General features: G+C 37.6%; 1 protein-coding gene across 5 annotated transcripts in view; it reads right to left on the bottom strand.

Moving 5' to 3' along the window:
• Positions 1-26,243, bottom strand: part of ATRNL1 (attractin like 1) — a 543,705-nt gene that overhangs the window by 131,163 nt on the left and 386,299 nt on the right. For 3 of the 5 annotated variants that reach the window (XM_065672331.1, XM_065672332.1, XM_065672334.1), the window contains exon 27: positions 2,342-2,449. The exons of the other annotated variants lie outside the window; for them this stretch is intronic. In XM_065672331.1, the coding sequence (XP_065528403.1) occupies positions 2,342-2,449 (108 nt within the window). The remainder of the gene's footprint in view (positions 1-2,341; positions 2,450-26,243) is intronic. 5 annotated transcript variants of the gene reach the window in all.

Raw genomic sequence — 26,243 nt, 5'->3', positions numbered from 1 at the left:
TAATCGTATGAATACTGATATGTACCAGACCATCAGTATTAATTTAGGACACCGGCTGCACAAAGCAATGTAAGCAAGATGACATCAATGAACAGCAGTCTTATGATGCAGTTGAATGGGAATCTTGTAGTAATATCTGGAAGAGTTCAAAGACATGTGCCTAAAGGACCCATGGATCAATACACTGCCACTGGAAGTGCTGGAGTTATTACATTGTCAATAAAAGTATACCAACAATGTCCAAAGTATAAATGAGTAATACAATGTCAATAAAAGTGTGAGCTGAGGGAATGCAGCCCTCCAACATTAAAACTGGAACTCCTGGTATATCAGTAGAACATCTTCACAATGCCAGTGGGAACATTTTGAAGAGAGTTACTGTATATTCCTCATTTTTACCAAAAGATGTCCAATTTTTAAAGATCCCAGTGGGCATCAGGCATCACAGGATCATTAAAATAATTTCATGATTCTAAATACAACAAAATGAAGTTACAGCTACTTCATACTATCCTATTGTTTAATCATTGCACCCTGGAAATGCATGTATGACCCAAATTCCCTACAGTCTGAAAGAGAGCTGAGAATGAAGAACAGAATAGCTACTACAGCTTTTAGTGTCCTTTTGGAAACTGAACATAGACTGGGAATAGATGATTAATATAGCTCTTTCTTAAAGAATATACATTAAAGGATGATCAATGCTTTAATCACATTCATTTAATCCTCAGCACAATGCTTTGTTTTGATATAGATCAGCATATCGCAATTCCAAGGAAACTTTGAATGAACTTAATTCTGTGTATAACTATGTATTCATTAGGAAAAACACTACGCAAATTGAATGCTAAACAATTACTAGAAAATGCTAGGCTAGAAGAAAAAGCTAAAAAGCCCCTGTAAAATATAATTAAAATATTTTAGCATCTACGTCTTTGAGTGCTAAATAACAGGTATAAGAAAAGAAAATGTGGTAATTAACTTGTGATGTTTACTTCTAAAGTTTAATTAAATAATCAGTATGTACAGAATTAAGAGTTTGGATGCCTCAGCTCCCACTCATTGCTTCCCTCTGAAAAGACAACATTCCCAGATGAAACAATGAAATCACATTCAAAAAGAGTTAACTTTTAACTACAGTGTAATGTGCCCTCAGCCTGGGGAGCTGGAGAGGCCTTCTGTTCCAAGATAAAAACAGACAGAAATATAGTGATATTGGTGAAGAATGTGGAGGTTCTAGTATTTGGTTAGAAAATAACAATGCTTCTTTAAAGAGATATGGAATTTTTATTCACTATCTATTCCAAGTACTTAAATTATGCCAGCAAGAACAATTGCGACTGCTTCCCATACAATAGCAGGACAGAGAACCTCAATTTGTAAGTACTCAAGAATTGATTCTTTTTCTTTCTGCTATGAATCTGTTTTTCACATTGCTCACTTCTCCAGGAACCTTAGAGATTTGATAGAGTGTATTTAATCTTCCGTTGAAAGAGGCTATTGAGAAAAGTAGGAGAAGCTTTGAATTTAAGAGGAATTGGCAGAAGTGAAAAGTACAATCCTGAAAGATTGCAGAGCTATCAGATCTCATTGCCAGGTCCCACCACAAATCAGATAAAGTAATAACTGTAAACACAATATTGTAAATAAAAGTAAAGGAATAAAGGATTATGATCTACCAAAAGCCCAACCTAGATTAGATATTTATTATTATCCACATATTGTAATTCTCCGTCTATTTTCAGGTGAAACTTCCAGAATCCATTTCATGCATTATTACACTACTCCAATATCACATTGCTTTGCATATTATTATTTCTTTTCCAATGTACTGCAATTACAATAAAAGAATGCAGTAATGTAGCCATTATCTACTAACAAAACTATGCAATATACTCTGTATTCTTTAAACCTGTGCATGAAAAGCCCAACACTGAAATTCAACCCACAGCCGCTTTATTAATTTGTTTGTTTGTTTGCTGCAATCTCTGTTAATTAAGATGGATGTTAACTAGGGGTACTGTGTACTTGAAGGACTGTACATGAGGTTTGCATCCTTCTTAATGCCTATGCCTTGCATTCCTTCAGCTCACATCCATCACGGAAGGACTGCCAGGTGAGCTGTCACTCCAGCGCAAGCTAATAGATTCTCCAGTGGCTTTTGATAACAGCTCATGCCATGCTATTAAAACTGCGCCTTGAAAATGGCATAACATACATAGCTGAGACTTGTCAGCTCCAGGTAATCAGACGCTGCTTGGTTTCAGAAGCAGATGCAGATGAGACTAGCAATGTAAATATGCAAATCACAATGGTCCCTTGTCAGCACCACTGTTCCTACCTCTAATGGCCCTCGTAGAAAGTCTGTTTGCTCAGCTCCTACTTCCAGTGCTACATCGACAGAAGCAAAGGGGCGGCTGGCCATCTGCTGTCGCTCCCGCATAAGTTGCTGATGAGGAAAAAATGATGTTTTAACAAAACATTAAAAAATGCACCAGATATTAGTCTGCCCTACCATACCTCCCATTATAACATAGGAATGCAAATAGCATGCAAACAGTCATATTTGTAACATTAAAGGGAGAAAGTTATACTAAATTTTCATCATCTATGTTTACTCGAAAACTGAGCCCAGAGGGCTTACGTTGTCTACTAATGGTCTTGCAGCTTGAACTCTGATGAAATCTCCAAATGAAAGCTTCCCTAACTGACTGTTCACTCTAAATAACTTTGCTATTTGTGCAAGTTGCAAGCAAACATGGGAAACAGTTGGAAAAAATAGCTGAAGTCTAATTCCACCGGCAATGCATGCATTACAACACCTGCCAAGAACAAGTCCACTTGGCCTTCAAATTTTCATACTTCACTACTAAGCCAGATGGAGTTAATAGTGTCAGGACTCATAATTTTATGCATTATCTTTTCTGCAGTTACTTAGAGATGAAGAATAATGTGTCAGGACTGGGGAGACTGCATCAGTGTATTTAAATGCAATCAGCTATGCTCACAGAGCTTGTATAATCCCTTCCAATCATACTCGTGCGTACAGAAGTCCCAAGGAAAACCACAAAGCTAACTCATATTTCTTCCTCAATCTGTAATTATAATGCTTATTAAACCATGATGAATAAAAATGATGACCAGCACTAGATATTACAGATCTTACTTCAGTGGTTCTACGCAACTAATAAAAGCATTATGAAATATTTAAAGTGAATGAGTCGTACAATTAAAGTCGTGCGCTTCTTCAACTGAACAGGATGTCATAGCATCTTGAAAACACAAAATGCTTGCAAAAATGTTTTATTACAAAAGATCTAAGATTAATTTCCTTTATTATGTCTCTGGAAAGCTTAAAACAGTAGAAATTGGTATTTGAAAGTAAATTACACTAGCACTGTGACGTACTGTTCATAAAAGACTTTGAAATAATAAAAGGTATGCAAGCAAATATTTGCTGACAGCTTCATAATAAACATTCTTGATTTAAGGTCTGTTACAAAGAACAAAGCTCATTTTGCAACACTTCTCATACATTTGTTCTTGACTTGCATTTTAAGATTGTATGTAGAAATCTAAACAAGCACTCGTAATGTTAAAATCAAAACACCATAGTAATCTCCTAAAGCATATCCAGTACATTCTTAAAGTTTGCTTTTTACAAACATGCAGTGTATTTGTCAGCAAGCACCTGTACAAATGGGCTCCCATTATATTATACCAAAAGGATAGTTGATAATGCCTGTGTGTGAAACTGCATGTTTTATATTCAGCATAAATAAAAGCCTAGTATGAATATCTAGATGGTTAAAATTTATGTTTTTAAAAATGAAACTGCTGATCTCTGTATACTGATTTACATCAGTACTGATTTGCATCAGTACAATATATTCACAGATTTTACAGCAAGAAAGAACTACTATGACCCTCCAGTCTTACCAACAACTTGACAAAGAAATTTTAAGCAGAAAATACCAAGTCACTAAAGGCTAAAATTTAGTGTATGTAGCTGCTTTCCTTCTTAAAAACAAACCAAAACCCAAAACCTAACAAAAAATAAAGAAAACAATGTTGTTAGTGCATTCCTGCCACATGGAACTCATTACAGTATTGTAAGTCTATTGGCTAATGCTTACTTTTTAATGGGAAACCAAACGTTGTTTTAAACAAATAGAATTGCTTGGGGAAAGCACTTAAATGAGCAGAATTACCTACACTCCAAATGCACAAACAATTATTTAGAAGATTTACTTAGTGCAGACTATAAGGGAATGTATGTTTGATACGCTCTGTGTTTTTTTAAGGCTAGTAGGTTTCTTCACCTCTGCTCCAGGTCATGCATTCAGTAAAACCTTTTCATTCACAAGGCGGTCACTGTGATTTTGATACTGCTTGAGAAGAGCGCTATGAAGATTTTTAATTAGCTCTGTAAACAAGAATGAAAAGTTTAAAATGTTCAGCTGCACATGAAACACTGCAGAGTCTGGCAGCTGAGCACTTGCACATCAAAGTGCTCCACTCTGATGGAGCACTACTATGGCTTTTTTCTGTTCCAGCATTTTAAAGCTCCCTGTAACATGCAGAACAGGAAAAATAAGATGCAATCAGGAAGAAATACAGAAAGATATTATGGTGTTTAAAATTAGCTTTGTGGCTGGAAAAGGTCACTAGCTCCACCATTTGCAATTGTCCGTGTATCAAGACTGGGACAAAGGCAAAGTTCCAGTTACAGAAAACCTTGTGAGTTAGATTATCGCATGGCAGGTGGCATTCAGGTGTTATACCCTGTGCTCCAGTCACACACGGGGCAAATTCCTGTAATCCACTTGTAGGCCAAGAAACAGGGAAACTCTTTGAACATGGGTATTTTGAAGCCTAGATGCATGCAACTAGGGAAAAGGAAGCCAGGGGGAGACCTTCTAGCAGCCTTCCGGTACATAAAGGGGCCAACAAGAAAGCTGGAGAGGGACTTTTAACTGGAGCAAATAGTGACAGGGCAAGGGTAAATGGCTTTAAGCTGAAAGAGGGGAGACTTAATTAGATACTAGGAAGCAATTCCTAAAGACACTGGCATAGGTTGCCCAGAGAAGCTGTGGGTGCCCCATCCCTGGCAGTGTTCAAGGCCAGGTTGGATGGGGCTTGGAGCAACCTGGTCTAGCAGAAGGTGTCCCTGCCTGTGACAGGGGGTTGGAACTGGACGAACTTTAAGGTCTCTTCAAACCCAAACCATTCTGAGATTCTGTGAGAAGAGTGAAACCCCCTCCCCTTACCTTTTCTCAGTGGCCAAAGAGATTAAAAAAGCCACATAAATTTCATCATACGGAGGTACAATAAACATGGGATAATGGAAAGTGGAACTATGCTGGTTTTACTTACGTACTCAGATAACAAAAAATTTACTGCATTTAAAAATCATACAAACAAAAATTAAATACATACTACTTTAGTAATTAGGGATATTTACTTGGAGAAGAGATGGACATTATCAATATATAATATTTGAATATTCTGTTACACATTTAATTTATAATATTCAGAATTAAGCATATGCTTAAATATTAACTTGAAACTATGGGAAATTCAAAACATTACTTTCTTAGCATAGGACTGAGAAATTAAATGACCATTTATCTGACTGTGCAGACCTCTGATTTTAAGGACAACCATAATTTTAAATCTCATTAAGTACAAGAGTATTGATAAGATTAGATTTTAGTAATCTTTATTATTTTGCAGCAATCACAACGTATTAATTTATACCCCGTTAAGGAATTTTTCACATAAAATATAGAATTACATTTCTCATCAGCAAAGAATAGTAAGATGTTAGCATCCTACAAGTTAGTTCAATTTCTCACTCAAAACCTATATAATTTGAAAACATTTCTTAAAAAAACAATGCATTTTAGCATGATTAGTCCCTTGACATGGAAATATACATTGTACCTGATTTTCCACAGACACGTAGACATCTTCACCAATAAATTATGTCAATCTTTCAAGTCAAATAAGTACCTTTGAGATAGTACCTGCTTCCCCATCTCAAAGTATATCACAGGAATGTACTTGCCTGGGGAAGCAACTGAATTTTACCATTGATCAAAAAAATCCTTAGGGGGGATAGTTCCCTAATCAATGCAGCTCGGAGTGAATTGAAATATTCCATAGCATCTTGCATAATGTTTTATAAGAAAATGACTCTGTTGCAAAATTCATATTTAAGTACAAATATCTCAATTTTTTTTTCATTTGATAACATTTAGACTTATTTTCAAAATATTTTAATGCCCATAATTTATTCAGGTACAACAAAACACTCAGTGCAAAATGCATATTACACTGATTTAACATTAACAGAATACAATGTTTCAACAATCTCAGGCTGACTTTTTTCAAGTCTTTTGTATTTTGGGAAGCATTATCATTTTGCTTCTTTTCCTATTTAGAAGACTTTTTTTTTTTAAGACTTGGTCTCTCATGTGGAACAGGATACTGTTCTTCTGACTAGCACTGCTTTTTCTATGCTGTTCTCTTCACCTTCCATCATAAGTGTCCTAGAAAAGCCCTAATTGAAAAAAGTCTAATAAAGTACAAGAGATGTTAGGAACTAGGACAGTTGTACTTTCTCTTTGTTATACAGCAACAGACATTCTTGAGGGACTGATAGACAGGGATAGATGAAAAGGAGGAAACCATTTTAGTGACATAATGAACAGAAAAATCCTTTGAAAGATCCCTCTGTAGCTGTTTGGCACCTTTATGGGCTGATTTAGCCCACTGGCAAGCAATGTACAATGTTTGAATGTGCTGTAAAGCATGCACAGGTAAGTGTGAATGCCCAAGTTCATGGGGCAGCTTGGAAGCTAGGAAAGGGATAGGAGGTGACAAATGCTTGTAAAAATGTTGGGAAGACTTCTGACCAACAGAATAAAAAGGTTTCCCTTTTGGCTGTTCAGAGCCAGACAGTCTCAGTACACTATGTCAGAAATGAGGAAGGATATGGCACAGTTGAAAGGTTGCCTATTACTTTAACAGCAACAACTGTCTAACTTTTCTAGATTTTCTTCCTTCACATCTTAGATTTTGTTTTGTATTTTCCTAGACATTGCACCAGGCCATCCAGGACCTTGTCAAGGTGAGTATTCAAAACAGCAAAGAACAGTAATTCTGCAATCACTGCTGTCCCATCCAGTGCTGCGCTACTCTCCTAGAGACAAAGGCTTTCCAATGTCTAATCTGAAATTCATATTCTCTTTATTCATCACCCAGCCCTGACTTGTCTGCAGTTACAGCTTGGTCTCCTCCTCTCCTGTTTCTGTGCTGTCAGCTGCTGATGTAAATAACATCAAAAGGCTACAACAGAACTGTTAACAATGCCCTGCACTGAATCTGAGATTTATGGGAAAAGTGTTTGCAATGAGGAAAAATGACAAAAACTCCTGCAGAGTGGTATCAACTAATTTCCAATCACATTGCATTTGACAAATGCCAGGGGTTAAAAAAATGAAGTATTTATGTAAATGGACAGCCCTGCAGATGGACAGACCTTGAGGTTTCCTATTGCCGTTATCTAATCAACAGAAGCAACTTAGTAGGGTTTAAATGACTACACACATCTGAGTGGAACACAGACATTTTAGTTATAAATGTAATTTAATTATCTTCAAAAATCTCAAATTCTGATTCTCAAACTGAATTATACATAGTGATATTTCAATGAAGCTCTGATTATCTGCTTTAATTTGCACAAGAGAAAGATTGCTTTCCTTAACTTTTCTCATTGTAACTCCTGGTGTTATAAATCTCTTCAAATTAAATTAGCTATTTACATAGCTAGAAAGGAGAGCAATTTCTCATTTGCATGTTGAATAACCTATTTGACTTGGTTAATTTCCAAATCAGCTGATTTCACTGGTAAGGCATATTATAGTCATTAAACTATTTTATCATAGAATCTCAGAATGGTTTGGGTTTGAAGGGGCCTTAAAGTTCATCCAGTTCCAACCCCCTGCCACAGGCAGGGACACCTTCCACTAGACCAGGTTGCTGAAGCCACTTCCAGCCTGGCCTTGAATGCTGCCATGGATGGGGCAGCCACAGCTTCTCTGGGCAACCTGTGCCAATGCCTCAGCACCCTCACAGGGAAGAATTTCCTCCTAATATCTAATCTAAATCTACCGTCTTTTAGGTTAAAGCCATTCCCCCTTGTCCTGTCACTATTTGCTCCAGTAAAAAGTCCCTCTCCAGCTTTCTTGTTGGCCACTTTAGGCACTGGAAGCTGCTCAAAGGTCTCCCTGGAGCCTTTCCTTCTCCAGGCTAAACACCCACAACTCTCAGCCTGTCTTCAAAGCAGAGCTGCTCCAGTCGTCTGATCAGCTTTGTGACCTCCTCTGGACTTGTTCCAACAACTCCACATCCTTCTTATTTTGGGGGCCCCAGAGCTGGACGCAGGACTGCAGGTGTAGTCTCAGCAGAGTGGGGTGCAGCGGGAGAATCACCTCCCTTGACCTGCTGGGCACGTTCCTTTTGATGCAGCCCAGGATACGGTTGGTTTCTGGCCTGCGAGTGCACACTGAAGCAGCTCATGTCCAGTTTCTCAACCAACATCCCCGAGTTCTTCTCAGGGCTGCTCTGAATCCAGTCTCTGCCAAGCCTGTGTTTGAACTTGGGACTGCCCTGACCCATGTGCAGTACCTTGCACTTGGCCTTGTTGACCTTCATAAGGTTCACACAGGCCCATCTCTCAAATCTGTCCAGGTCCCTCAGGATGGCATCCCTTCCCTCCAACCTGTCAACAGCACCACACAGCTTGGTGTCATCAGTAAATTTGCTTAAGGTGCACTCAACCCAGTCCATGTTACTGACAAAGCCCTTGAACAGTGCCAGTTCTAATACCGACCCTTGAGGAATGCCATTCATTGGCTGTTTTTTAGGTTAAGTAAGCTCAACATTGCATGTAACTGCAGGAGATACAGTGAATTTAAGAGCTGGACAAAAGTTTATGGAACCAAGTAGCATAAATAACCATACTTATGACAGCTGTCTGACAATCAAGATTCATTCATTCTCTCCATCATGAACTTCCTAAATAATCCTGGCACTTTCTTTCCCTGTGCCTCATTTCCCACTCTGTTAAGCGAAAAGTGCTCTGACACAAGAGTGCCTTCAGGTAGGCAATGAGATATTACAATGATGGACATAGCATGACATGCTATTTGCACTGCAGAATAGACTCTACAAAACTTCCTAAGATAACAGGGCCTATTCCATGCCACTTTCTCTTAAAATTGCCTGAAGAAAAAGCGCTCTCAGGTGTGTGCAAAGGTCTATCATGGGAAAAAAATGAGAGGAGTTATACTTCTTGTCCTAGCTTTATACCGAACAAAATGAAGGGTTATTTAAACTAGACATAGTCCAGCAAACAACAGCTAAGACATACTTAAAATACAGTGTACACATCCCAAAAAATAACAGTTCCAAAAGGTCAAGTTTTTATGTATCCCTTTTGGAAACCAAATACCAGTCGTCCGTAATTTCCCTTGAACAAATCAAAAATGAGAAAAAAAGATGAGCCCTGAAAAGGTCATTTTGTTGCTAGATCCAAGGAACAGACATTTAATGTACTGCACATTAGCAAGCAAAGAGCAAATGTGAATCTACTATGACTTTAGCTTTTGGAACTCTGACTCCAGAACAGAATTCCCATCTTTAAAACACTCAATATGCTTATTACAATGGAAATGGCACCCTAGTTTATGCTTACTAGCCAGTAATTTATGGAACCTCATATTACAATAAATTTTGATCAATCCTTCAGAATTTTCCCCTAAAGATAAATGTTAGCATAGAAGATTATTTGGTGTCTAAGAATCAGAAACATACTCAAAATTCAATTCACTGTTTTTTAACTTAAGAAGTGCTAAACAATATCTATTATCTCTTTCACTTAGATCACTATGAATCCATGCTGCATATTTACACAGTCCCATAACCATAAACATTTTAAAGGTTCCTCTAGAGGTACTTAAGTCTTTCTGTAGGCCTTACTAAACCCAGAACTGCATACTTCTTCCTTATCAAGTGGTTTAAAAAATCCTTTCCACAAGTTGCTGATTATTTTCCTGTTAACTAGAAAAGCCATTTTCAATTTACAGAAAATTGCTAAAAATGCTTATTCTGCAAACTAATTTTGTGTATAGAGAAACAGAGCCAGACCCAATAATTATGTATCTTCAAATGTTTCCACATAAGACATGTGACTGTATTTGCCCAAGGGCAGTTATTTACAAATGAACACATTAATATAGGTGTTAAAATTAATTATTTCAGAATATGAGAGAGATTCAAGTATCATCTTATGCAAAATACTCTTTAGAACTACCTCATTTACAGTGGTCCCACATAAAGAATGCTTTTCAAAATGTCTTCTCTAAAGAATTACTAACGCTGATAGTGTAGTACTTTAAACGTGCCATCTTTGTAAATGGAAAAGACACCTTAGGAAACTACCTTACATTAACAAAATCTCGGTGTATCCTTTCAACATTAAGCTACTGCTTTTGAAATAAGGCATCATGAATATTACCCATTATTATCACAACTGTTAAAAACAGCTTTAGTTACTCACCTTAGACAATAGATGTCAAGCTTATAATTTCCAGCTCACAAATAAAGTTTCAGGTTGTTCTTGCTTCAAGGATAGTATATATGGGCTAATGAAAGAAACTGGGTCTAAGTGTTACCTCATGAGATCACTTTGTCCACCTCTGTGCATTAGCTCGACATAAAGGACCAACACCAGTCCTACATAAAGGGCCAACATAAAGGTAGGTGGCAGTGTGATTATGATCCTTCTAGCAGATGTATAAGTTTCTTTAAAAAGCTCCAGTGACTGAGGTTCCACAGTCACCCCAGAAGTCGAGTGCCTGATGATCCTCGTACCGGAAAGGTCTTTTCTAAAATCTAAATTAAATCTCCATGCTGACATTTAAGCCAATTGCTTCTTGTCCTGTCTACAGTCAAGAGCATTCCCTGTCTACAAGTGAAAAAAACATCAAAATCCAAAACTCTTCTCTTTTATAGGAGCTCTTCATAGATTTGAAGTTTCCCTTTAATGTTCTCAACTGTACTATATCACTAGTCCTGCTCCTGTTTTCAGTGCTCCCTTCTGTACTCTCTAAGTGTCAAAAATGGGGGGCCCCAAACCTTACATAGCAGAATAGAAAGGTCACTTTGCAGGCCTTACAGATCTTTTTGTTGATTGATAATATTATGCTAACATCTTTGCTACAACAGAAGTAAGGTGACTTACATTTACTTCTGATTCATGACCATCCCACCTCATTTTCTGAATATTCTACCAAGCTCATTGCCCATTTCCCCCTACCTTTTTTTGCAGGTGGTTACTTGTTTCTCAGTGCAGAATCATGTACTCACCAATTACAGAATTGTGGAATTGTAGCTTTTTAGCAAATTATTTCAGATTCTCCCATCTTTTGTACAGATTATAATTCCATCCTATAGTATGTTTGCAGTCTCACTTACACCAGGATCAGATCCCAGCAGAAGCCCACTTGATATATCTTTCCCTTTTCCCTTTCTACATTACAGTTTGATATTGCATAGCTTTTTTACTTTTTTAAAGAAGCCTTAATTAAAGTGCTTTTAAAACATTCTTTTCCTAGCACAGACAAAGTCAGATGGGGTGTACATACTAGTACTTTAAAGAGAGGTTCAAGTGCAGGGTAAGTTTATTTTATTTGCAAATAATGCCAATGCATTTTTTTAGCCTGCAGGACAACAAAAAAAGGAAGGCACTGGAATTGTCTCCTATGTGAACTGATGTGAAAACATGCGGTCCAAATTATAATGACTGAATTAAAGCTATGCCAATTTAGAAAAAGCGGAAGTTTCTGAAACATACCTGGTCCCTACACCACAAAGTGACTTCAGATGATCAAAACCTTAAGAATTTTTTTCAAGATTATATTGAATCTAAGGTTTATATTTACTTTTCTTCACTATTTTCTTTCTACCTTTAATTAAATTGTAACATATAAAGTGAAAAAATTATGACAGAAGAAAAATAAAAAATACTGAGCAGGAAAACTGGGCTGTCCTCCAACAAAGGTAGTTTGCCATTATTATTACCTCTAATTCTTAAAAACCATCTATAATTTCAGATTACTGGTACATTGATAATGTAAATGAAACATTTTAAGTGCAGCATCATTGCCAATTATACAACTGTCTAAAGTGGTACTTTAGAAGCTACTTAACGCACAAATGACATTACCATTAGGGAAGGTAAACTGGTGATGGACCATGACTGACTGACTGACACTGTTAAATGCTTTCAAGCATGCAAAGAGGTACACTTATCAGTAGTCCTGCTTGGATGGATGGAAATGGCCTGATCTATGTGGATCCTCAGTGTAAGGAGCTGATTAGCTTTGCTGTCACAAGCATGCCACAATACCTTGTGCTACCGTCCTGGGTGAGTAAAGCTCTTCTAGACAATCCTTACAAAAGGTGAGCCAGTGTTACTTAGCTACCACCCTCCCTTTTTATTTAAAAATGAGGCTCATCCTGCCACTGACAGCTTTTTTAGTACAACTGCATCATCCAGAAGCTCTAAAACAGTATTTTTCACATCAACAACACAATTACTAGTAAAGCTATAGTTTTAAGCTATAGTCAGGATCATGAAGTGTGGAAAAGTCTGTACAGAAAATCCTTACAACAAATCCTATCTACTTGTGAGAAGGGTTTTAGCTAATCAACATAAAACTAGGATACTGATCTGAAATCTGGGTGCTTGTCCAAAGAAATATTCCAGACTTCACTGATTTGTTCACCATACCTAGTACATTCAGGTCAGCAAGAATTTGGCACACACTGCTAGTGGGAATGGCATGTGGTCACAGCCAAACTCATTTTGTGCAGGGAGGCAAACGGCTTTGAAACAGATGCAGTTCTACTATCTGATCAGAGTAATAATGTGGATTAAAGCGGTTCTTCTTTTTTCATGGGATTCTAAGTTTGAAACAACTGATTTAGCAGACGTGAGATGTCACAGCTTTTAATAGTGGTTGCTCAAGAATATTAGAACAGTAAGTTAATTGCAAAGCTTTGCACTCCTATAGAACTAAGAAAGTAAGGCCACTGACAATCCCTTATGTTTCCAAGAAACCAAGGCGGTTTGCTCTCAGTGCAAGTATCTTGAACAGGAAAGTATGAATAACACGAAATTACTGAGATAAGGAAGCCTGAAGCTTGTAACATTTTAATGGAGAATTATTTTAAGAGTTGAACTGCTACCTACTAAGCCACAGCTACAGCAGGGACTAGAACCTGCATAAGCTCCTGCAATATTTAAGCTACATCAGAATTTCAGAAATAGAGAGCCTTCAAGCATTAAATACCCTAATCCTATAGTCTAAAATTCAGTTCTGAAATAAGAAGCACAACATGAATTCCAAGCGACTATCTTGGCAATATCTGTAACAGCAGACACCAAGTTGTTGCTCTCTTTATAACAATTTTGTGCACAATCCAGCTGCAAACAAGGATTGTTGTGTTCCTAAAGGGGCTTGCACCAGTCTGTGTGTGCACATACTCCACAGATTAGAAAAAAATACTGTGAAGTTAATCCCTCACTGCTGCCACACTGAGACTTTCAACATAAAAGTGACAGAGTGTATATCAAAGTACTGTGGCATTTTGAGCCCCAGTTAGACTGTTTCAAGAGAGAGAAGTGGGACGATTTAGAGTTCATCAATTATATCACATCAAATTAGCCTCCATCACTGACTTGGCTTGACAGCTTTCATCTATTCTAATTTACAACAGAGAGGACAGCCAAGTACAGGACTGTAGCAATGACACAGTCAAAGGGAAGCACAGCACTTTTGGTGCACAAGAGTGGTAGGCTTTTCTGGACAGCCTCTTCGGCTGGGTCAAGATTTCCACCCACATTTAGTTTCTTTCTTTTGCTTTGATCTGACAACCTTCTTCCTCATTTAAGGAAGCAATGTGCTAAACATCCTTTCAGTAGCCCTGCAGTCACTGTCTTTCTACAGACACTGTACTGTATACATCTACCTTACACAGTGATTTACCTTTGCAGTTAAACCCTTAAAATAGATGACTGCACTACTGGAATGCTATTGTAACTGTATGTGGTTAGGACACAGGTTAGCTATTTTAAAGGAAAATCACTATCAGTAAACTGTTAGAACTTGCCTTCCGACCGACAGAATTTAAATTTGAATTTGCCATGGTTATTTGAAGACACTGACAATGCAATAACTTAAATCACAGTGAAACACAGAAAGGCACTGAAGTCTTACACAGATAACACTTTACAAAATATTTTATATTAAGAACTCATCCTTTTGCTATGGATGTGATCACAAGCACTGTGCATCATCTAAATTGCAGTTTAGAGGCTTACATGGTTTCAACTAGAAAACAGGCCTTGTTAGCCCTCTGCATAGTGGCAAGTCTGCACAACAGGCATGAAAAGCCGGCTTTATTGTTTCAACCACAATAAATATTAAGAATGAAACTGAAAGAACAAAGACTGTTTTCCACATAGCATAGTCACCCGCTTCTCCTAAATAAAACATCTTTTACACAGGCAAATCGAAGTAAGCATTTAAAAATACACATATTGCAATGATTGCTTCACCAGAATGACCAGGCTTCCAAAAATATATTTCCATATTCTTCGATCATAGTTTCTGTGCATACTGGCATTATGTATCTCTCTTACATGCTTTCCTCTCATATGGCCCACTTCCAAAACAAATATTGCGTAAGCAAGCCAAGGTCATTTTACCCATTCCTTTACTTCCTCCCCAAGTTTGACTTTGCTAGTAGGACTTCAAGTAGTGAATTACTAATAGTCTTTTATGGCAGTCTTAGAGTTACTTCAATAATTGCATCATATACAAATGCTTAGAGACAAGCAAATTATCAGAATGTTTAACTACTAATTTTCAGAGATTAGGAGTGATAAATACTAAGTAAAAAACTAGAGACAGCGCTGTCTTCCCTGGAATCTTAATTGGCTCCTCATTTTATATGGAGTCTCAGTTTGTATAAAGAGCAAATGAATGCAACAAACTGCATTCATGACTTTCCTCTTACAAAACTAAGAACATAGGACATTTTAATATTCTTCCACAATATCCCCTTTTCTGCATAGGAATCTTTTACCTGCAGTAGAGAGTGCCACAAATCTTTCAAGAATGTGGACTTGTTTTCTGTTATTTGTTCCATCATATTGGAGACATATTGGTTTAAAATGTCAGGGAACCTGCTATGTGTTAATGGATTTTTATACAGGCATCTGCTAAATGGTTTCAAATTTACACCACCATAATGTATGAGACAGCTGGAATTTCATTAATTGAAATTTATTTACCAAGAAAAAAAACCTCCAAACCAACAACATCCTTAATTGGGAGACAAAAGGAAACAAAGATATGATCTACAAGTCAAAGGTGCCACACATCTCAATGTTTTTCCTCAACAGACCTATATTTATCACCGTGCATACAAAGCCCTCAGGGGCTCTTTAAAAAGAGCATGACAGTTATGATTTGGCTAATGAATTGTCCCTACTTATTTGGAATTGAGGGAAGCATTTTAATATGTAATGCTCAAACCCTTCAACATAAGTTTATATTTTCTTAGGGCTGTCATGGTTGCTTGATTATTACATGGAAAACTTTATGTCTTGCTTACATGATCTATTGTTACTTAAATAGATGTTTCAAAACCACATAAGAATTAAGGATATTCATATCTGCAGAGATACATTTACATTCTCTCGCCCACCTAACTGAGGACCAACAAAGCTTCTGGCTTTGTCTCTTGGTAAGGATCACTCTCAACATCATAGATCTAGCACAGGTTCAATACACCAAATGATAGCAGGTAAGTCTAGTGCACTGTGGAGGAAGCAGCTCATCGCTGTGAAACAAATATCAGATATGCTGTCAGTAAAGGTAAGCTGAACCACCACTGAATGACAGTGCAAGAGCAGTGGTAGGGTGTGATGATCTGAAATAATTCTCTGATCCTTCCCTGACACACATAAATAGATGGAGTACAGAAGTTATCAATGATACGATAGGGGAACTTCTGCATAATGCCTCCCTGCACTGGTGGAGAACACTTTATCAGTGTTCGATGCTTTTGGCAGTACTTAAGCCAAACTCATCAGATTTGGCACTGTGAATTGGGACCACTGCTAACAGGTCCCAATGGCCTCAGCTAGCACCAATCAGAGATGAGAAAGATGCTCCTTCTCACCTAGTTATACTGAATCACATTATACAGTGGGGTTTTGCAGTTTTTCATCCACTAAGAAATCTTGCTTTGGTTGCTCAACTATTCCTTATGCCCCAACTGCAGGAGGGGCGTAGTGTGGAGCACTAATTTGGAAAGCCTAGTTTGGAATCACATACCAGAAATCAACACTGGCAGCTTAGCATTGGTGGAATAGAGGTCTGAAAGAATCAGTTGTGATTTTTCTTATGTGTAACTTGTATTAGGAGAAGGTAACATGAAAAACTTTCAGCAGAGAGAGACACTCTGATGACAGGCAAAGGGAGATTGAACAATCACACTCAGAGGATTATTAAACTCACCATTACTAAATTAAGAATGTACATAGCCCCATGCTACTCTATGTCTTTTATTAAGTTTAGATTGGATATAAGGAAGAAGTTCTTTACTGTGAGGGTGGTGAGGTGCTGGAATGGGTTGCCCAGGGAGGTTGTGAACGCTCCATCCCTGGCAGTGTTCAAGGCCAGGTTGGACGAAGCCTTGTGTGGGATGGTTTAGTGTGAGGTGTCCCTGCCCACGGCAGGGGGGTTGGAACTAGATGATCTTGAGGTCCTTTCCAACCCTAACTATTCTATGATTCTATTATGTCTTATATCACCATTTTTGAGGGTCAGTACACAGGAACTTATACCTGGGCAAGTAGCAACAAAGAGGTCCTGACAAATAATTTGGTTATATTTGGTAATTGACTACATTATTTTTTCAAACTTATACACAGTTCAAAATGCAGAGTATTCCAGTGTCTCCCACAGTTTCTTCACCATGCTCTGGATATGCAGATGAAGTAGGAAATGTTTTAATATTTTTGTTTTCCGACAATACATATATTTAGTATGAAGTTATAGTTAGGATGAAGCCAATATCTATGATTCAAATACAAAAATCTACCCTATGTATGTACTCCAAAATGTCTGTTAAATGTTTACTGCTTTGTCCATGTTCCAACACAAAATGCAGGCAACTATAACATTAGGAAATTTATTTCATACAGGGATACTCCTGTACTGATTGTAAGAGTACAGCCTTATCAGAAAAATGAATATGTTTGAAAAAAATGGTTTGAATATTTGCCTTGCTTTATAATTTATCAGCATTTTGGTTCTCTTCCATTTCAATTCTGATGAATGAATCTTATGATTTCAACAGTAAAGATTTGCTTGCAGTTATATTTCACTGGCCTTTAAACTAATGTGCATTCATTCCTGTCCTACAGGTAAAAGTAATTTCTGAGTTTCTCAGTCTCTGATGGAGGGAAATTTTGACCTAATTCTCTGCAACTTTAAAGGCAAGATACCAACGATTTTTTAAACACAGCTTTTTAAATGCAAGTGCCATAAACTGTTCTCCAATAAAATAAACAAATTAAACTTGTGGCAGATTTAATTATTTTCTTTTAAAGTGGAACCTATCACATCTCACAAATGCAGTCTTCCATTTGATTATACCAACATAGTGATTATACCAATTAAAACATTTAGAGACTGTTTTCCTCTATTACAGAGTTGGTATCAGAGTCCTCATGGGTTTTTTTCTGAGAAATCCAAACATTTCTAAAATATTTAAAATATACTCTCAGATGTAGTCTCTCTTCCTATGTTGAAAATAAAATAGGTCTCATTGACCTGTTGAGTACGCAATACTTCTGATAATCAGTTTATGTATGTTCCAGCATGGATTTAAAAATAGCGGTTTATTATAAAAACTCTGGCTTTTTTGATTGTAGTAAGATTTGGTGCTTGAGTCAGAAGTGAACGGTGTTTGTACCTGAGTTAGTCCAGAGAAAAAAAAAACAACATTGGAATTCACAGATACGGGAACAGAGATTCATGTACAGTAAACACTCCAGCTACTTATTCCTCTTTTCTTAATTTATATTCCATGACTCAAGGCTTATTGCAGCAGAGTATTTCGTTCATCTTTTTAGGTCCCTGTATTCTAACCACGTTACGTACACAGCAGATTAGGTCCTTCCCTAATCATGTCCCACCTAATTTTCAGAAAATGAAACTTGAAACATATAGTGAGAACTACACTGATAGTAAGAGTTTGTGTCACTCGGACTGCCAAGGTCCAAGATATGCTAAACCAGAATTATGTACACCAGGAACAGAGTTAATGATGAAAAGCAGAATCAAAGAAAAGGCTCAGTGCAAGCTGCAGAAATATCACATTTCTTTTTCTCAGGTGTTTACCTTCTATTGGTAATTACCTTCACAGAATGTAATTGCTAATGTGATAAAAAAATGATAGCATTTCACATCTTATCAATGAAAGATATGCCTGTTTTTTAGTTCCCATTTTTAGTTAATGATAAATTCTGACTTGTTTTTCTGATAAATTTTAAGTTACATTCAATCACATATAGACAACATGGAGACCTGTGGATATTGTTCTACAGTTCAATCTATCTTCAGTATTAACACAAAATATTTAACAAGTTAGATGGATTTGTATAAAAGAACACTCTCCAGCATTTAGAAGTAAATAAAACACAGTGAAATTTCATAGAATAAGAATCTTGCCTTTTATGTTTTCATCCACCACCTAGATTTTGCATTTGTTATACTTAGAAAATGGTAATGATCATAAAGTCCTTTCCGACCCTAACTATTTTATGATTCTATATTCATCTTAATGTAAAATATACATGGAATATTTGCAGTATGTAGGAACTTATTATCAGATACAGTTAATAAGTGGCCACACCAGCACATATAATAATTATACCAGCCTTTACTACCACTGCCAGTAGGAAAGTATGGCACAATACTGGCATTATTTTTTTCCCCAAAGTGTAAAATGGGATTTTTCAAACACTGAACTAGGTCTAACATATTTAACATGACTTTTTTTTTATTAAGTCAGACTTACACAAAATGGATGCAAACAATTTACATACATAGAGATATCCCCAAAATCACGCATTCTATTTAATTCCAATGCATATTAGGCTTTCTTTGGTGAGTGAACAGTACTTTGTAATACAGATGCAAAGTCAAGTGAAGAAACATGTTGGCTACAGTCTACTAGACAAGCCAAGATAACTGTAAGCTGGTTTCCCCTTTTGCAAAAAGAAGTGTTAAGTCACTCAGCAACACAGAACGAAGTGCAAAGATGAGGTAAAGCTAGAGCTAAACCATATAACACGTTCTTGTGTGGTGCATGATCATGGGTAGGAAGGTCAAGCTCTCCAGTCAGCTACTGTGTGATAGATAGAAATGCACTCTTTTGGATGGAGGGAATCAATCATGCTTGCTCTACACAGTACAGAACTGTGACATCTGACCCACAGGAAGAGACTGTACCTGGATGAAACCCAGGTTTGGAGCTGGACAGAAGATGATGGAGAACAGCACTTCATACTACCTGAAATTACAGCTTTCAGAAGGTATAGCAGCCTTCCGAACATTTCAGAGATCAATGTTCACCTGACCCAAAACAGAATCATTCAATTTTTCATCCACTCAGAATTTTTCCCTAAAACATCTCTCTTCACATACAAACCTGACATTTAGTAAAAGTAATCTTTTAGAAAAAAAAAAAACATGTTATTTAGCCTTAGTAACAAATAACGAGAAACATTTAGTGTAGGGAGCACTGCCACTACTTCTAGGATTTTACCCATTCTATATATCCTTTGTAGTCATTCAGAAATGTTTCTGATCCTAATGAACATCAAAGAATAACACAAATTTTTATGTACAATATAAACAAAACTGAACTGCGTGGAGTAAGACATAGCCAACATGAGAGGTGACACCCAGTCTATTGAATTTACTCTGTGATTTTTTTGCTAATCTTGTCTTTCCAGACAACATTTTGGCCCTTTTTCATGCAAACTGTAGATAGACAGCTGTGAGTCAGCTCTACGAAACAGCTCTCATAGTTTCCACTCCTGAGGCACTTCTTCTCCAGAAGCAAACTCATTTAATGTCACCTCAGCTGCCACTGGCAAACTCATCAGCAGTGCAGAAGAATCCAGCAGTGATGTGATGAGGTCTAGCACTCCCTGAGCATGTCATTTATTTTTGAGATGAAGCAAAAATAGAGGCTGGACCTACAGTTTATGATTTGTAAAAAGGACATCTGACAGCACTTCACCTGGACATAAATTACATTTACTTTTCAAAGAGTAAAACTCTCTGCAAAACCTTACTGTTTGCCATGCATTCTATGGTGTCAGCTGCATTTCTCAAAGTCAATTTACTTGTTCAAAAGAAATGCCATTAGCAATGGTACTGTATATATAGGTGGCTCAATAAAGAATGTTCCTTGGTACATATCTGTACAATTTCTAATAAAAGGTCCGATTCTTAACTGTATTAACAAACCAACCTGCACACCAGGATGACACAAATACCTCAAAAACCTGGGCATTACTTGTGGGCATATTGCTATTTCTGCTAAAAATATAAAAGGCTTTGATGCAAAGGTTTGCAGACATCAAGCAGACTCAGGACATGTGAAAGTCTCCTTAAATACCTGCCTGCTTTGCATAGAGGTGGTTTTGGAGGGCTGCAGTTTAACCTGATGGTGCAGACAATTGTGTGCTCTTAGTTTAAAACTAGCCATGCATAACACAGAGCATGGCTACTGTGTTTCTTAACACAAAATGACATGGAACATTATTTGCCACATCAGGAAAAGCTGAAACTATGCCCTAGGGCAAAACATCCTGAGTCATAATTCTTCAATTATGATGTTTAAGATCATCCACCGTTGTGTGAGCACTGTGAAAATGAGGCATAATGAAGTGGGTTATGGCAGGTCTGGCATTTCACCCTTCTTTCTGATCATGCTGACTTGGGTGATTGAACTCAGTTCTGTTGTACAGCTCTGTGTGGCTTATTATTATTTCCATTTTTGCATTAAACTAGAAAATGTCTGAATTTGTTATGGAAGTGTTTCATGCTATATTAAAAAATAATACAATCACAATATATCCAAAAGAAACACACATGTACTTAAAAATATTTAAAATCCAGGGAGAAATATTTAAAATTTAGGGAGCTAGAGAAATAGGAGAATTATTCAGTCATTATTACTGTTGATAAAACCAGCACATACTGATCTTATAAGACTGCCCATTTTCTTGTTACAATGCACTACCCCTGGACAAGATCATTGGGGGATTGTTTCAGGAAAGAGATTATAACTACAAGAATATTTGGGCAAAACAAAAGCAGTAACAAATAAAAAACGAATGGAAAGTGTTCACAAGATTCCTTCTCAGCCTCCAAGCTCTATGGTAGCTGCCTTAAAATGTATTTAATATTGTGTATAACAGAATTCGTAAGCAGCAACAGGGCTTTCGGCTAAGCACCCTGACAAAACAAGTTTTAGGAGGCAGCAGTCTCCACTCTGCTTGGGTGAGGTCCTGGCTCTGCAGCCCTCACTCTGCTATGAGTGAGCACTGCAACCATAGGGAGCCTGGGGACTGCAGGAGCCATCCCTTCTCTCCCCTCAGGAACCTGCGCTGCTTCTCCTTTCATGCAGACAATACAGTAACTCCTTTCCCTGACATGATGCCCCTTCCCTTTCTCTTTTCCCTCAGGTTTGCTATGGTTTCACTCTTCCCTTCAGAAACACTAGAACCTGCTCAGGGCAGGCTTTTTCTGCCCTGCTTCCTCAGAGACCAGTTATTCTGAGGTTTTGACAGACAAGGATGAGTGTGAGGAACACCTCTTTCTGCACTGCTTCACACCTCCTCCTCCCTGATGGCCTCCCACAGCCATGATGCAGAGGCAGCAGTGGTACAAGGAGACTGAGCTGTGCGCTCAGTGGTGGTACAATATTTGGGTTGGTTCACCAACTATTCCCTCAGTTTAGGAACAGAAACAACAAGAAGAGCATTCTTTGTTTGCCCCGCATCAGAGATGTCTGTTGGACCATGCCGATAGCATACTCAGAGATAAAAAAAATCAACAAAATAATCAAGAAGTAGATTAGTCACTCCAAGCCATAAGAATAGCATGGCTAGCAAAAAAGAGAAAAGCTAATATTTACCATTCTTCTCCTATGACTATTGTGAGATTAAAAAAATAGAATTAGAAAAAAAAGAATACATTCATATTATTAATCTTTTCCTCCTCATAATACCCAAATAGGAAATAAATACACTGCAAATATACAGACAATTTCTGCATTACAACCTTTTCCCAGGCCCCATACACAGGCCATACCACAGCAGTAAATAGTGTTCAATGCATACAGATACACCCACAGAGCAGTAACTCTCCAGAGGACATAATATTTTAGAAAATGTAATCTGGTTTCTTCTCAGCTGTGGGGCAAACATTATGTGGATTTTAATAGAATGCAGAGATATATTAAGACTACAATAAATACATATACAGGAAGATATCTCTTATTAAAGTAGCAGTGTGAAGCCAAAAAAAGGGGCTAAAAAGCAATTTAGTGGAAGAACAAAGATTTTGGGTATTAATTTACTGCCACAGATAGGAGCATACAACGAGCACAAGCAGAGAACATTTCCTATGCAAATAGGCAAGACAAGCGAGTCCATATTTTCCCTGGGCACATTCAATAAAAGGCAAACATAATATCATGGGACGAGTAAAAATCTCCTCACCGATTTTTATATTGAAGTATTTTAAAAAAACAGAGGCATTTGAAATCTAGCACTTGTGGTACAGAGAAACCATCTGGGACATGTTCTTAAACGTGACACGATCCTTGCCTTTGACATTATCCTGTGAAACATTTATTCAGGGTCCGTGGCTTTTGATAACAGCTCAGCATACTGCTGCTGTTCTCCAATTTATTCCTCAAGTTTTTGATCTGCCTGCTGATTATCTCTGAGCCAGTGGTTCAGAATCTTAGTCTTTCCATCCTGCATCTTACCATCAGCAAATTCCTTACAGGAGAAAGGTCTCAGTGGATGATCCCACCTCCTAACAGCATCCTACATGTTTTTAGCAAGACTAAGGCTGTTACAGTAACAAAACAAATGAAGGCTGTTATGTCAGAATTCACTGCTTGCAGAGATGGAAAAAAGACTTTGGTTTTATATGCAAGCAAGAAATAAGAATCCTCCAGTTCCCATCAGTGCTTGCTTTTAGCCACAGAATAAAACACGGCGCATATGTGCTGAGGAACTGTGGTACATGGAGTATTACTAGACAAAAGTGGTGCAATCAAAGAGGATGTCTGTCTCCTTTTGGCCTGCATTATGCAAAAGCAGGGGACTGGTTAAAACTCTGCCTTTGAGAAAGAGCCTTATTTGCATCTGCCTTCACTTTGGAAATGTGTATGAACCATGCCATGAAGGAGGTGTGGATAGCCCCCATGTTAAGGAGGAATAACTGAAAAGAAGGGAAAAATACTGGAATGACATTCAAATCCTGATGTGTAAATAACATAAATGTCAGTAACATGGATGGTGTGCCCTTGTATCATCCATTTCGTGGGACAATGAGCATTTGTTTGGAAAGACTTAGATATTCTAGAGAAGTCTGTGTGAAATGTAGTAATTCTAAGGAACTCAGACCGATAATGGACAAATAATCCACAGAGGCATTCCTTACTCACATAGAATCATAGAATAGTTAGAGTTGGAAAGGACCTTAAGATCATCTAGTTCCAACCCACCTGCCATGGGCAGGGACACTTCACACTAAACCATGACACCCAAGTCTCTGTCCAACCTGGCCTTGAACACAGCCAGGGTGTTCAAGATCTTCCTGAATAAAAAAACCTCAAACAAACCTATGTGAATATGTGTAAAATTAGCATAAAAATCAGCACCAGGGTCTCTCTACTCAAAAGGTAGAGCACTCATACAATGGCAGGTATCAGAAAAGGGAGCAAACTAAGACTCCAATAACAGGCCAGTGCTTTTTATTTTGGCAAAGCCAAATAGTTAAGGTTTCTGTGGATCTGCACTGTATACTGTCATTTGTTCTTTTTCATTAGCTTTGCCTCAACAGCAGTAGCAGAATGGGAAGCAATGTGTGAAGGCAAATTTCAAGAAAGAGAAATGCAATACTCTAATAAAATGAAAGTAACTACCATTTCACCTAACACATCTAATAGAGGCAAAGCCCCTCGTTATGGATGCTGACTGCACATAATCTATTCACTTTAAAGTTGAATTTAATTGTATTATTATTTTTATATACACTAAATTGCCTGCAAGCCACAAGCCAGGACTTCTCTGCATTAGCTGATGTGCAAACAAAGGAAGGAGGGGGTTTATGGTCCAGAGAGTTTATATTGTAATTTGTTAATTTTTGATGAAGAGTAAAAGATAATCTGAATGAGGCATTCAGGCATTCAAAACCAGAAAGCATTTAGCTATATAATGCAGCTCCTATTAACAATTCTCAGCCAGCATTCAGAAAACACCATTACCGGATACGCTGAACATTGCTATAAACTGACAGTTAATTGGATAAAATTCTCTTTAGGTATAAATGCCTGAACTAGCACTAACATCAATGGAATGATGCCTATTTACAACAGAATTTCAATCCACTATCAAGAAAAGGTGGCAGCACGAAAAAAAATGCAGCCAAACAAACAAAAACCACACACACAAACAACAGACTGTAAATTACTAATATCCATTAAAAGAATGGGTTTTCCTATAACTACAAAACTAATTTTACTTCAAATAACATAGAAGTAGTAATCACAACAACTGCTCAACTGCCATTTTCTGGACTCCAAGACTTGCTGAAGATTCTGCGCTAGTGAAAAAGAAATTTAGTTGTGCTTATTGTACTTTTGCACCTGTAGTGAACATTGGGACACTCTAGGAAAAACCTGCCCAGATTGAAGGAGGTATGGTTTTATGTCTGTTGTGAAACTTAGGAAACACAAATAAAGGTATTTCATTACTATAAATCAGCAAAATGCTTTCATCACCATACAATATACGCCGATGTATGCTTACTATAAAGATTTATAGCAACTGGAAATGTTTTAAGCTGCAAATCAGAACATAATGTAAGAGGAGGAACACTGAACCATGTCCCTTTGCCCTCCCAAGATCTTTATCTGCTGCCTTTAAAGAATATATCTAAACTCAAAACATAATAATCTGTCCATATATCTGTAATTTCATAGAATCGTAGAATCATAGAATAGTTAGGGTTGGAAAGGACCTCAAGATCATCTAGTTCCAACCCCCCTGCCATGGGCAGGGACACCTCACACTAAACCATCCCACACAAGGCTTCATCCAACCTGGCCTTGAACACCACCAGGGATGGAGCACTCACAACCTCCAGTAAATAAGTTACTACATACATAATGGGTAAAATACACTGTCACAAGCTCCAGATCCTGACACACTACTTTTATATAATTTCTTGAAAACACTGAAAACATAAGCTAGATGCTATTTTACAATAAATGTTAGATGTTATTTTACAATAAAACTTCGCACTTGACAGTAGCCATTACCCAGCTTTATTTAATGTAATGAGAGAGCTAGACAAGCAAACATCACTATTGAATCTTAAATATAATATGAGACTTGAACGTTCTTATAAGTCATCAATCATATTCCCAAATGAATAACTGTTGCAGGAAGGGAATTGCAATCAGTACAGAAACCTTGTGACTAGTCAGATTGCCAAAACTTCAAAATCGAATATATTTTTAAAATGAATCTGAGTTTTAAAAGTAACTTCACTATGGTCAGAGCAATCCCAGGCACAGCTACAGGTTGGGCAGAGAAGAGATTCAGAGCAACCCTGTGGACTTGGGGGTGTTGGTAGATTAAAAACCTAACATGGGCCAGGAGTGTGCACTCACAGCCCAGGAAGCCAACCATATCCTGGGCTGCATCAAAAGGAGCGTGACCAGCAGGTCGAAGGAGGTGATCCTGCCCCTATACTCTGCTCTCGTGAGACCTC

This window comes from Lathamus discolor, chromosome 3, assembly GCF_037157495.1.
Source record: "Lathamus discolor isolate bLatDis1 chromosome 3, bLatDis1.hap1, whole genome shotgun sequence".
NCBI classification, from domain to species: Eukaryota; Metazoa; Chordata; class Aves; order Psittaciformes; family Psittacidae; genus Lathamus; species Lathamus discolor.
This window is presented reverse-complemented; position numbering and strand designations above follow the sequence as displayed.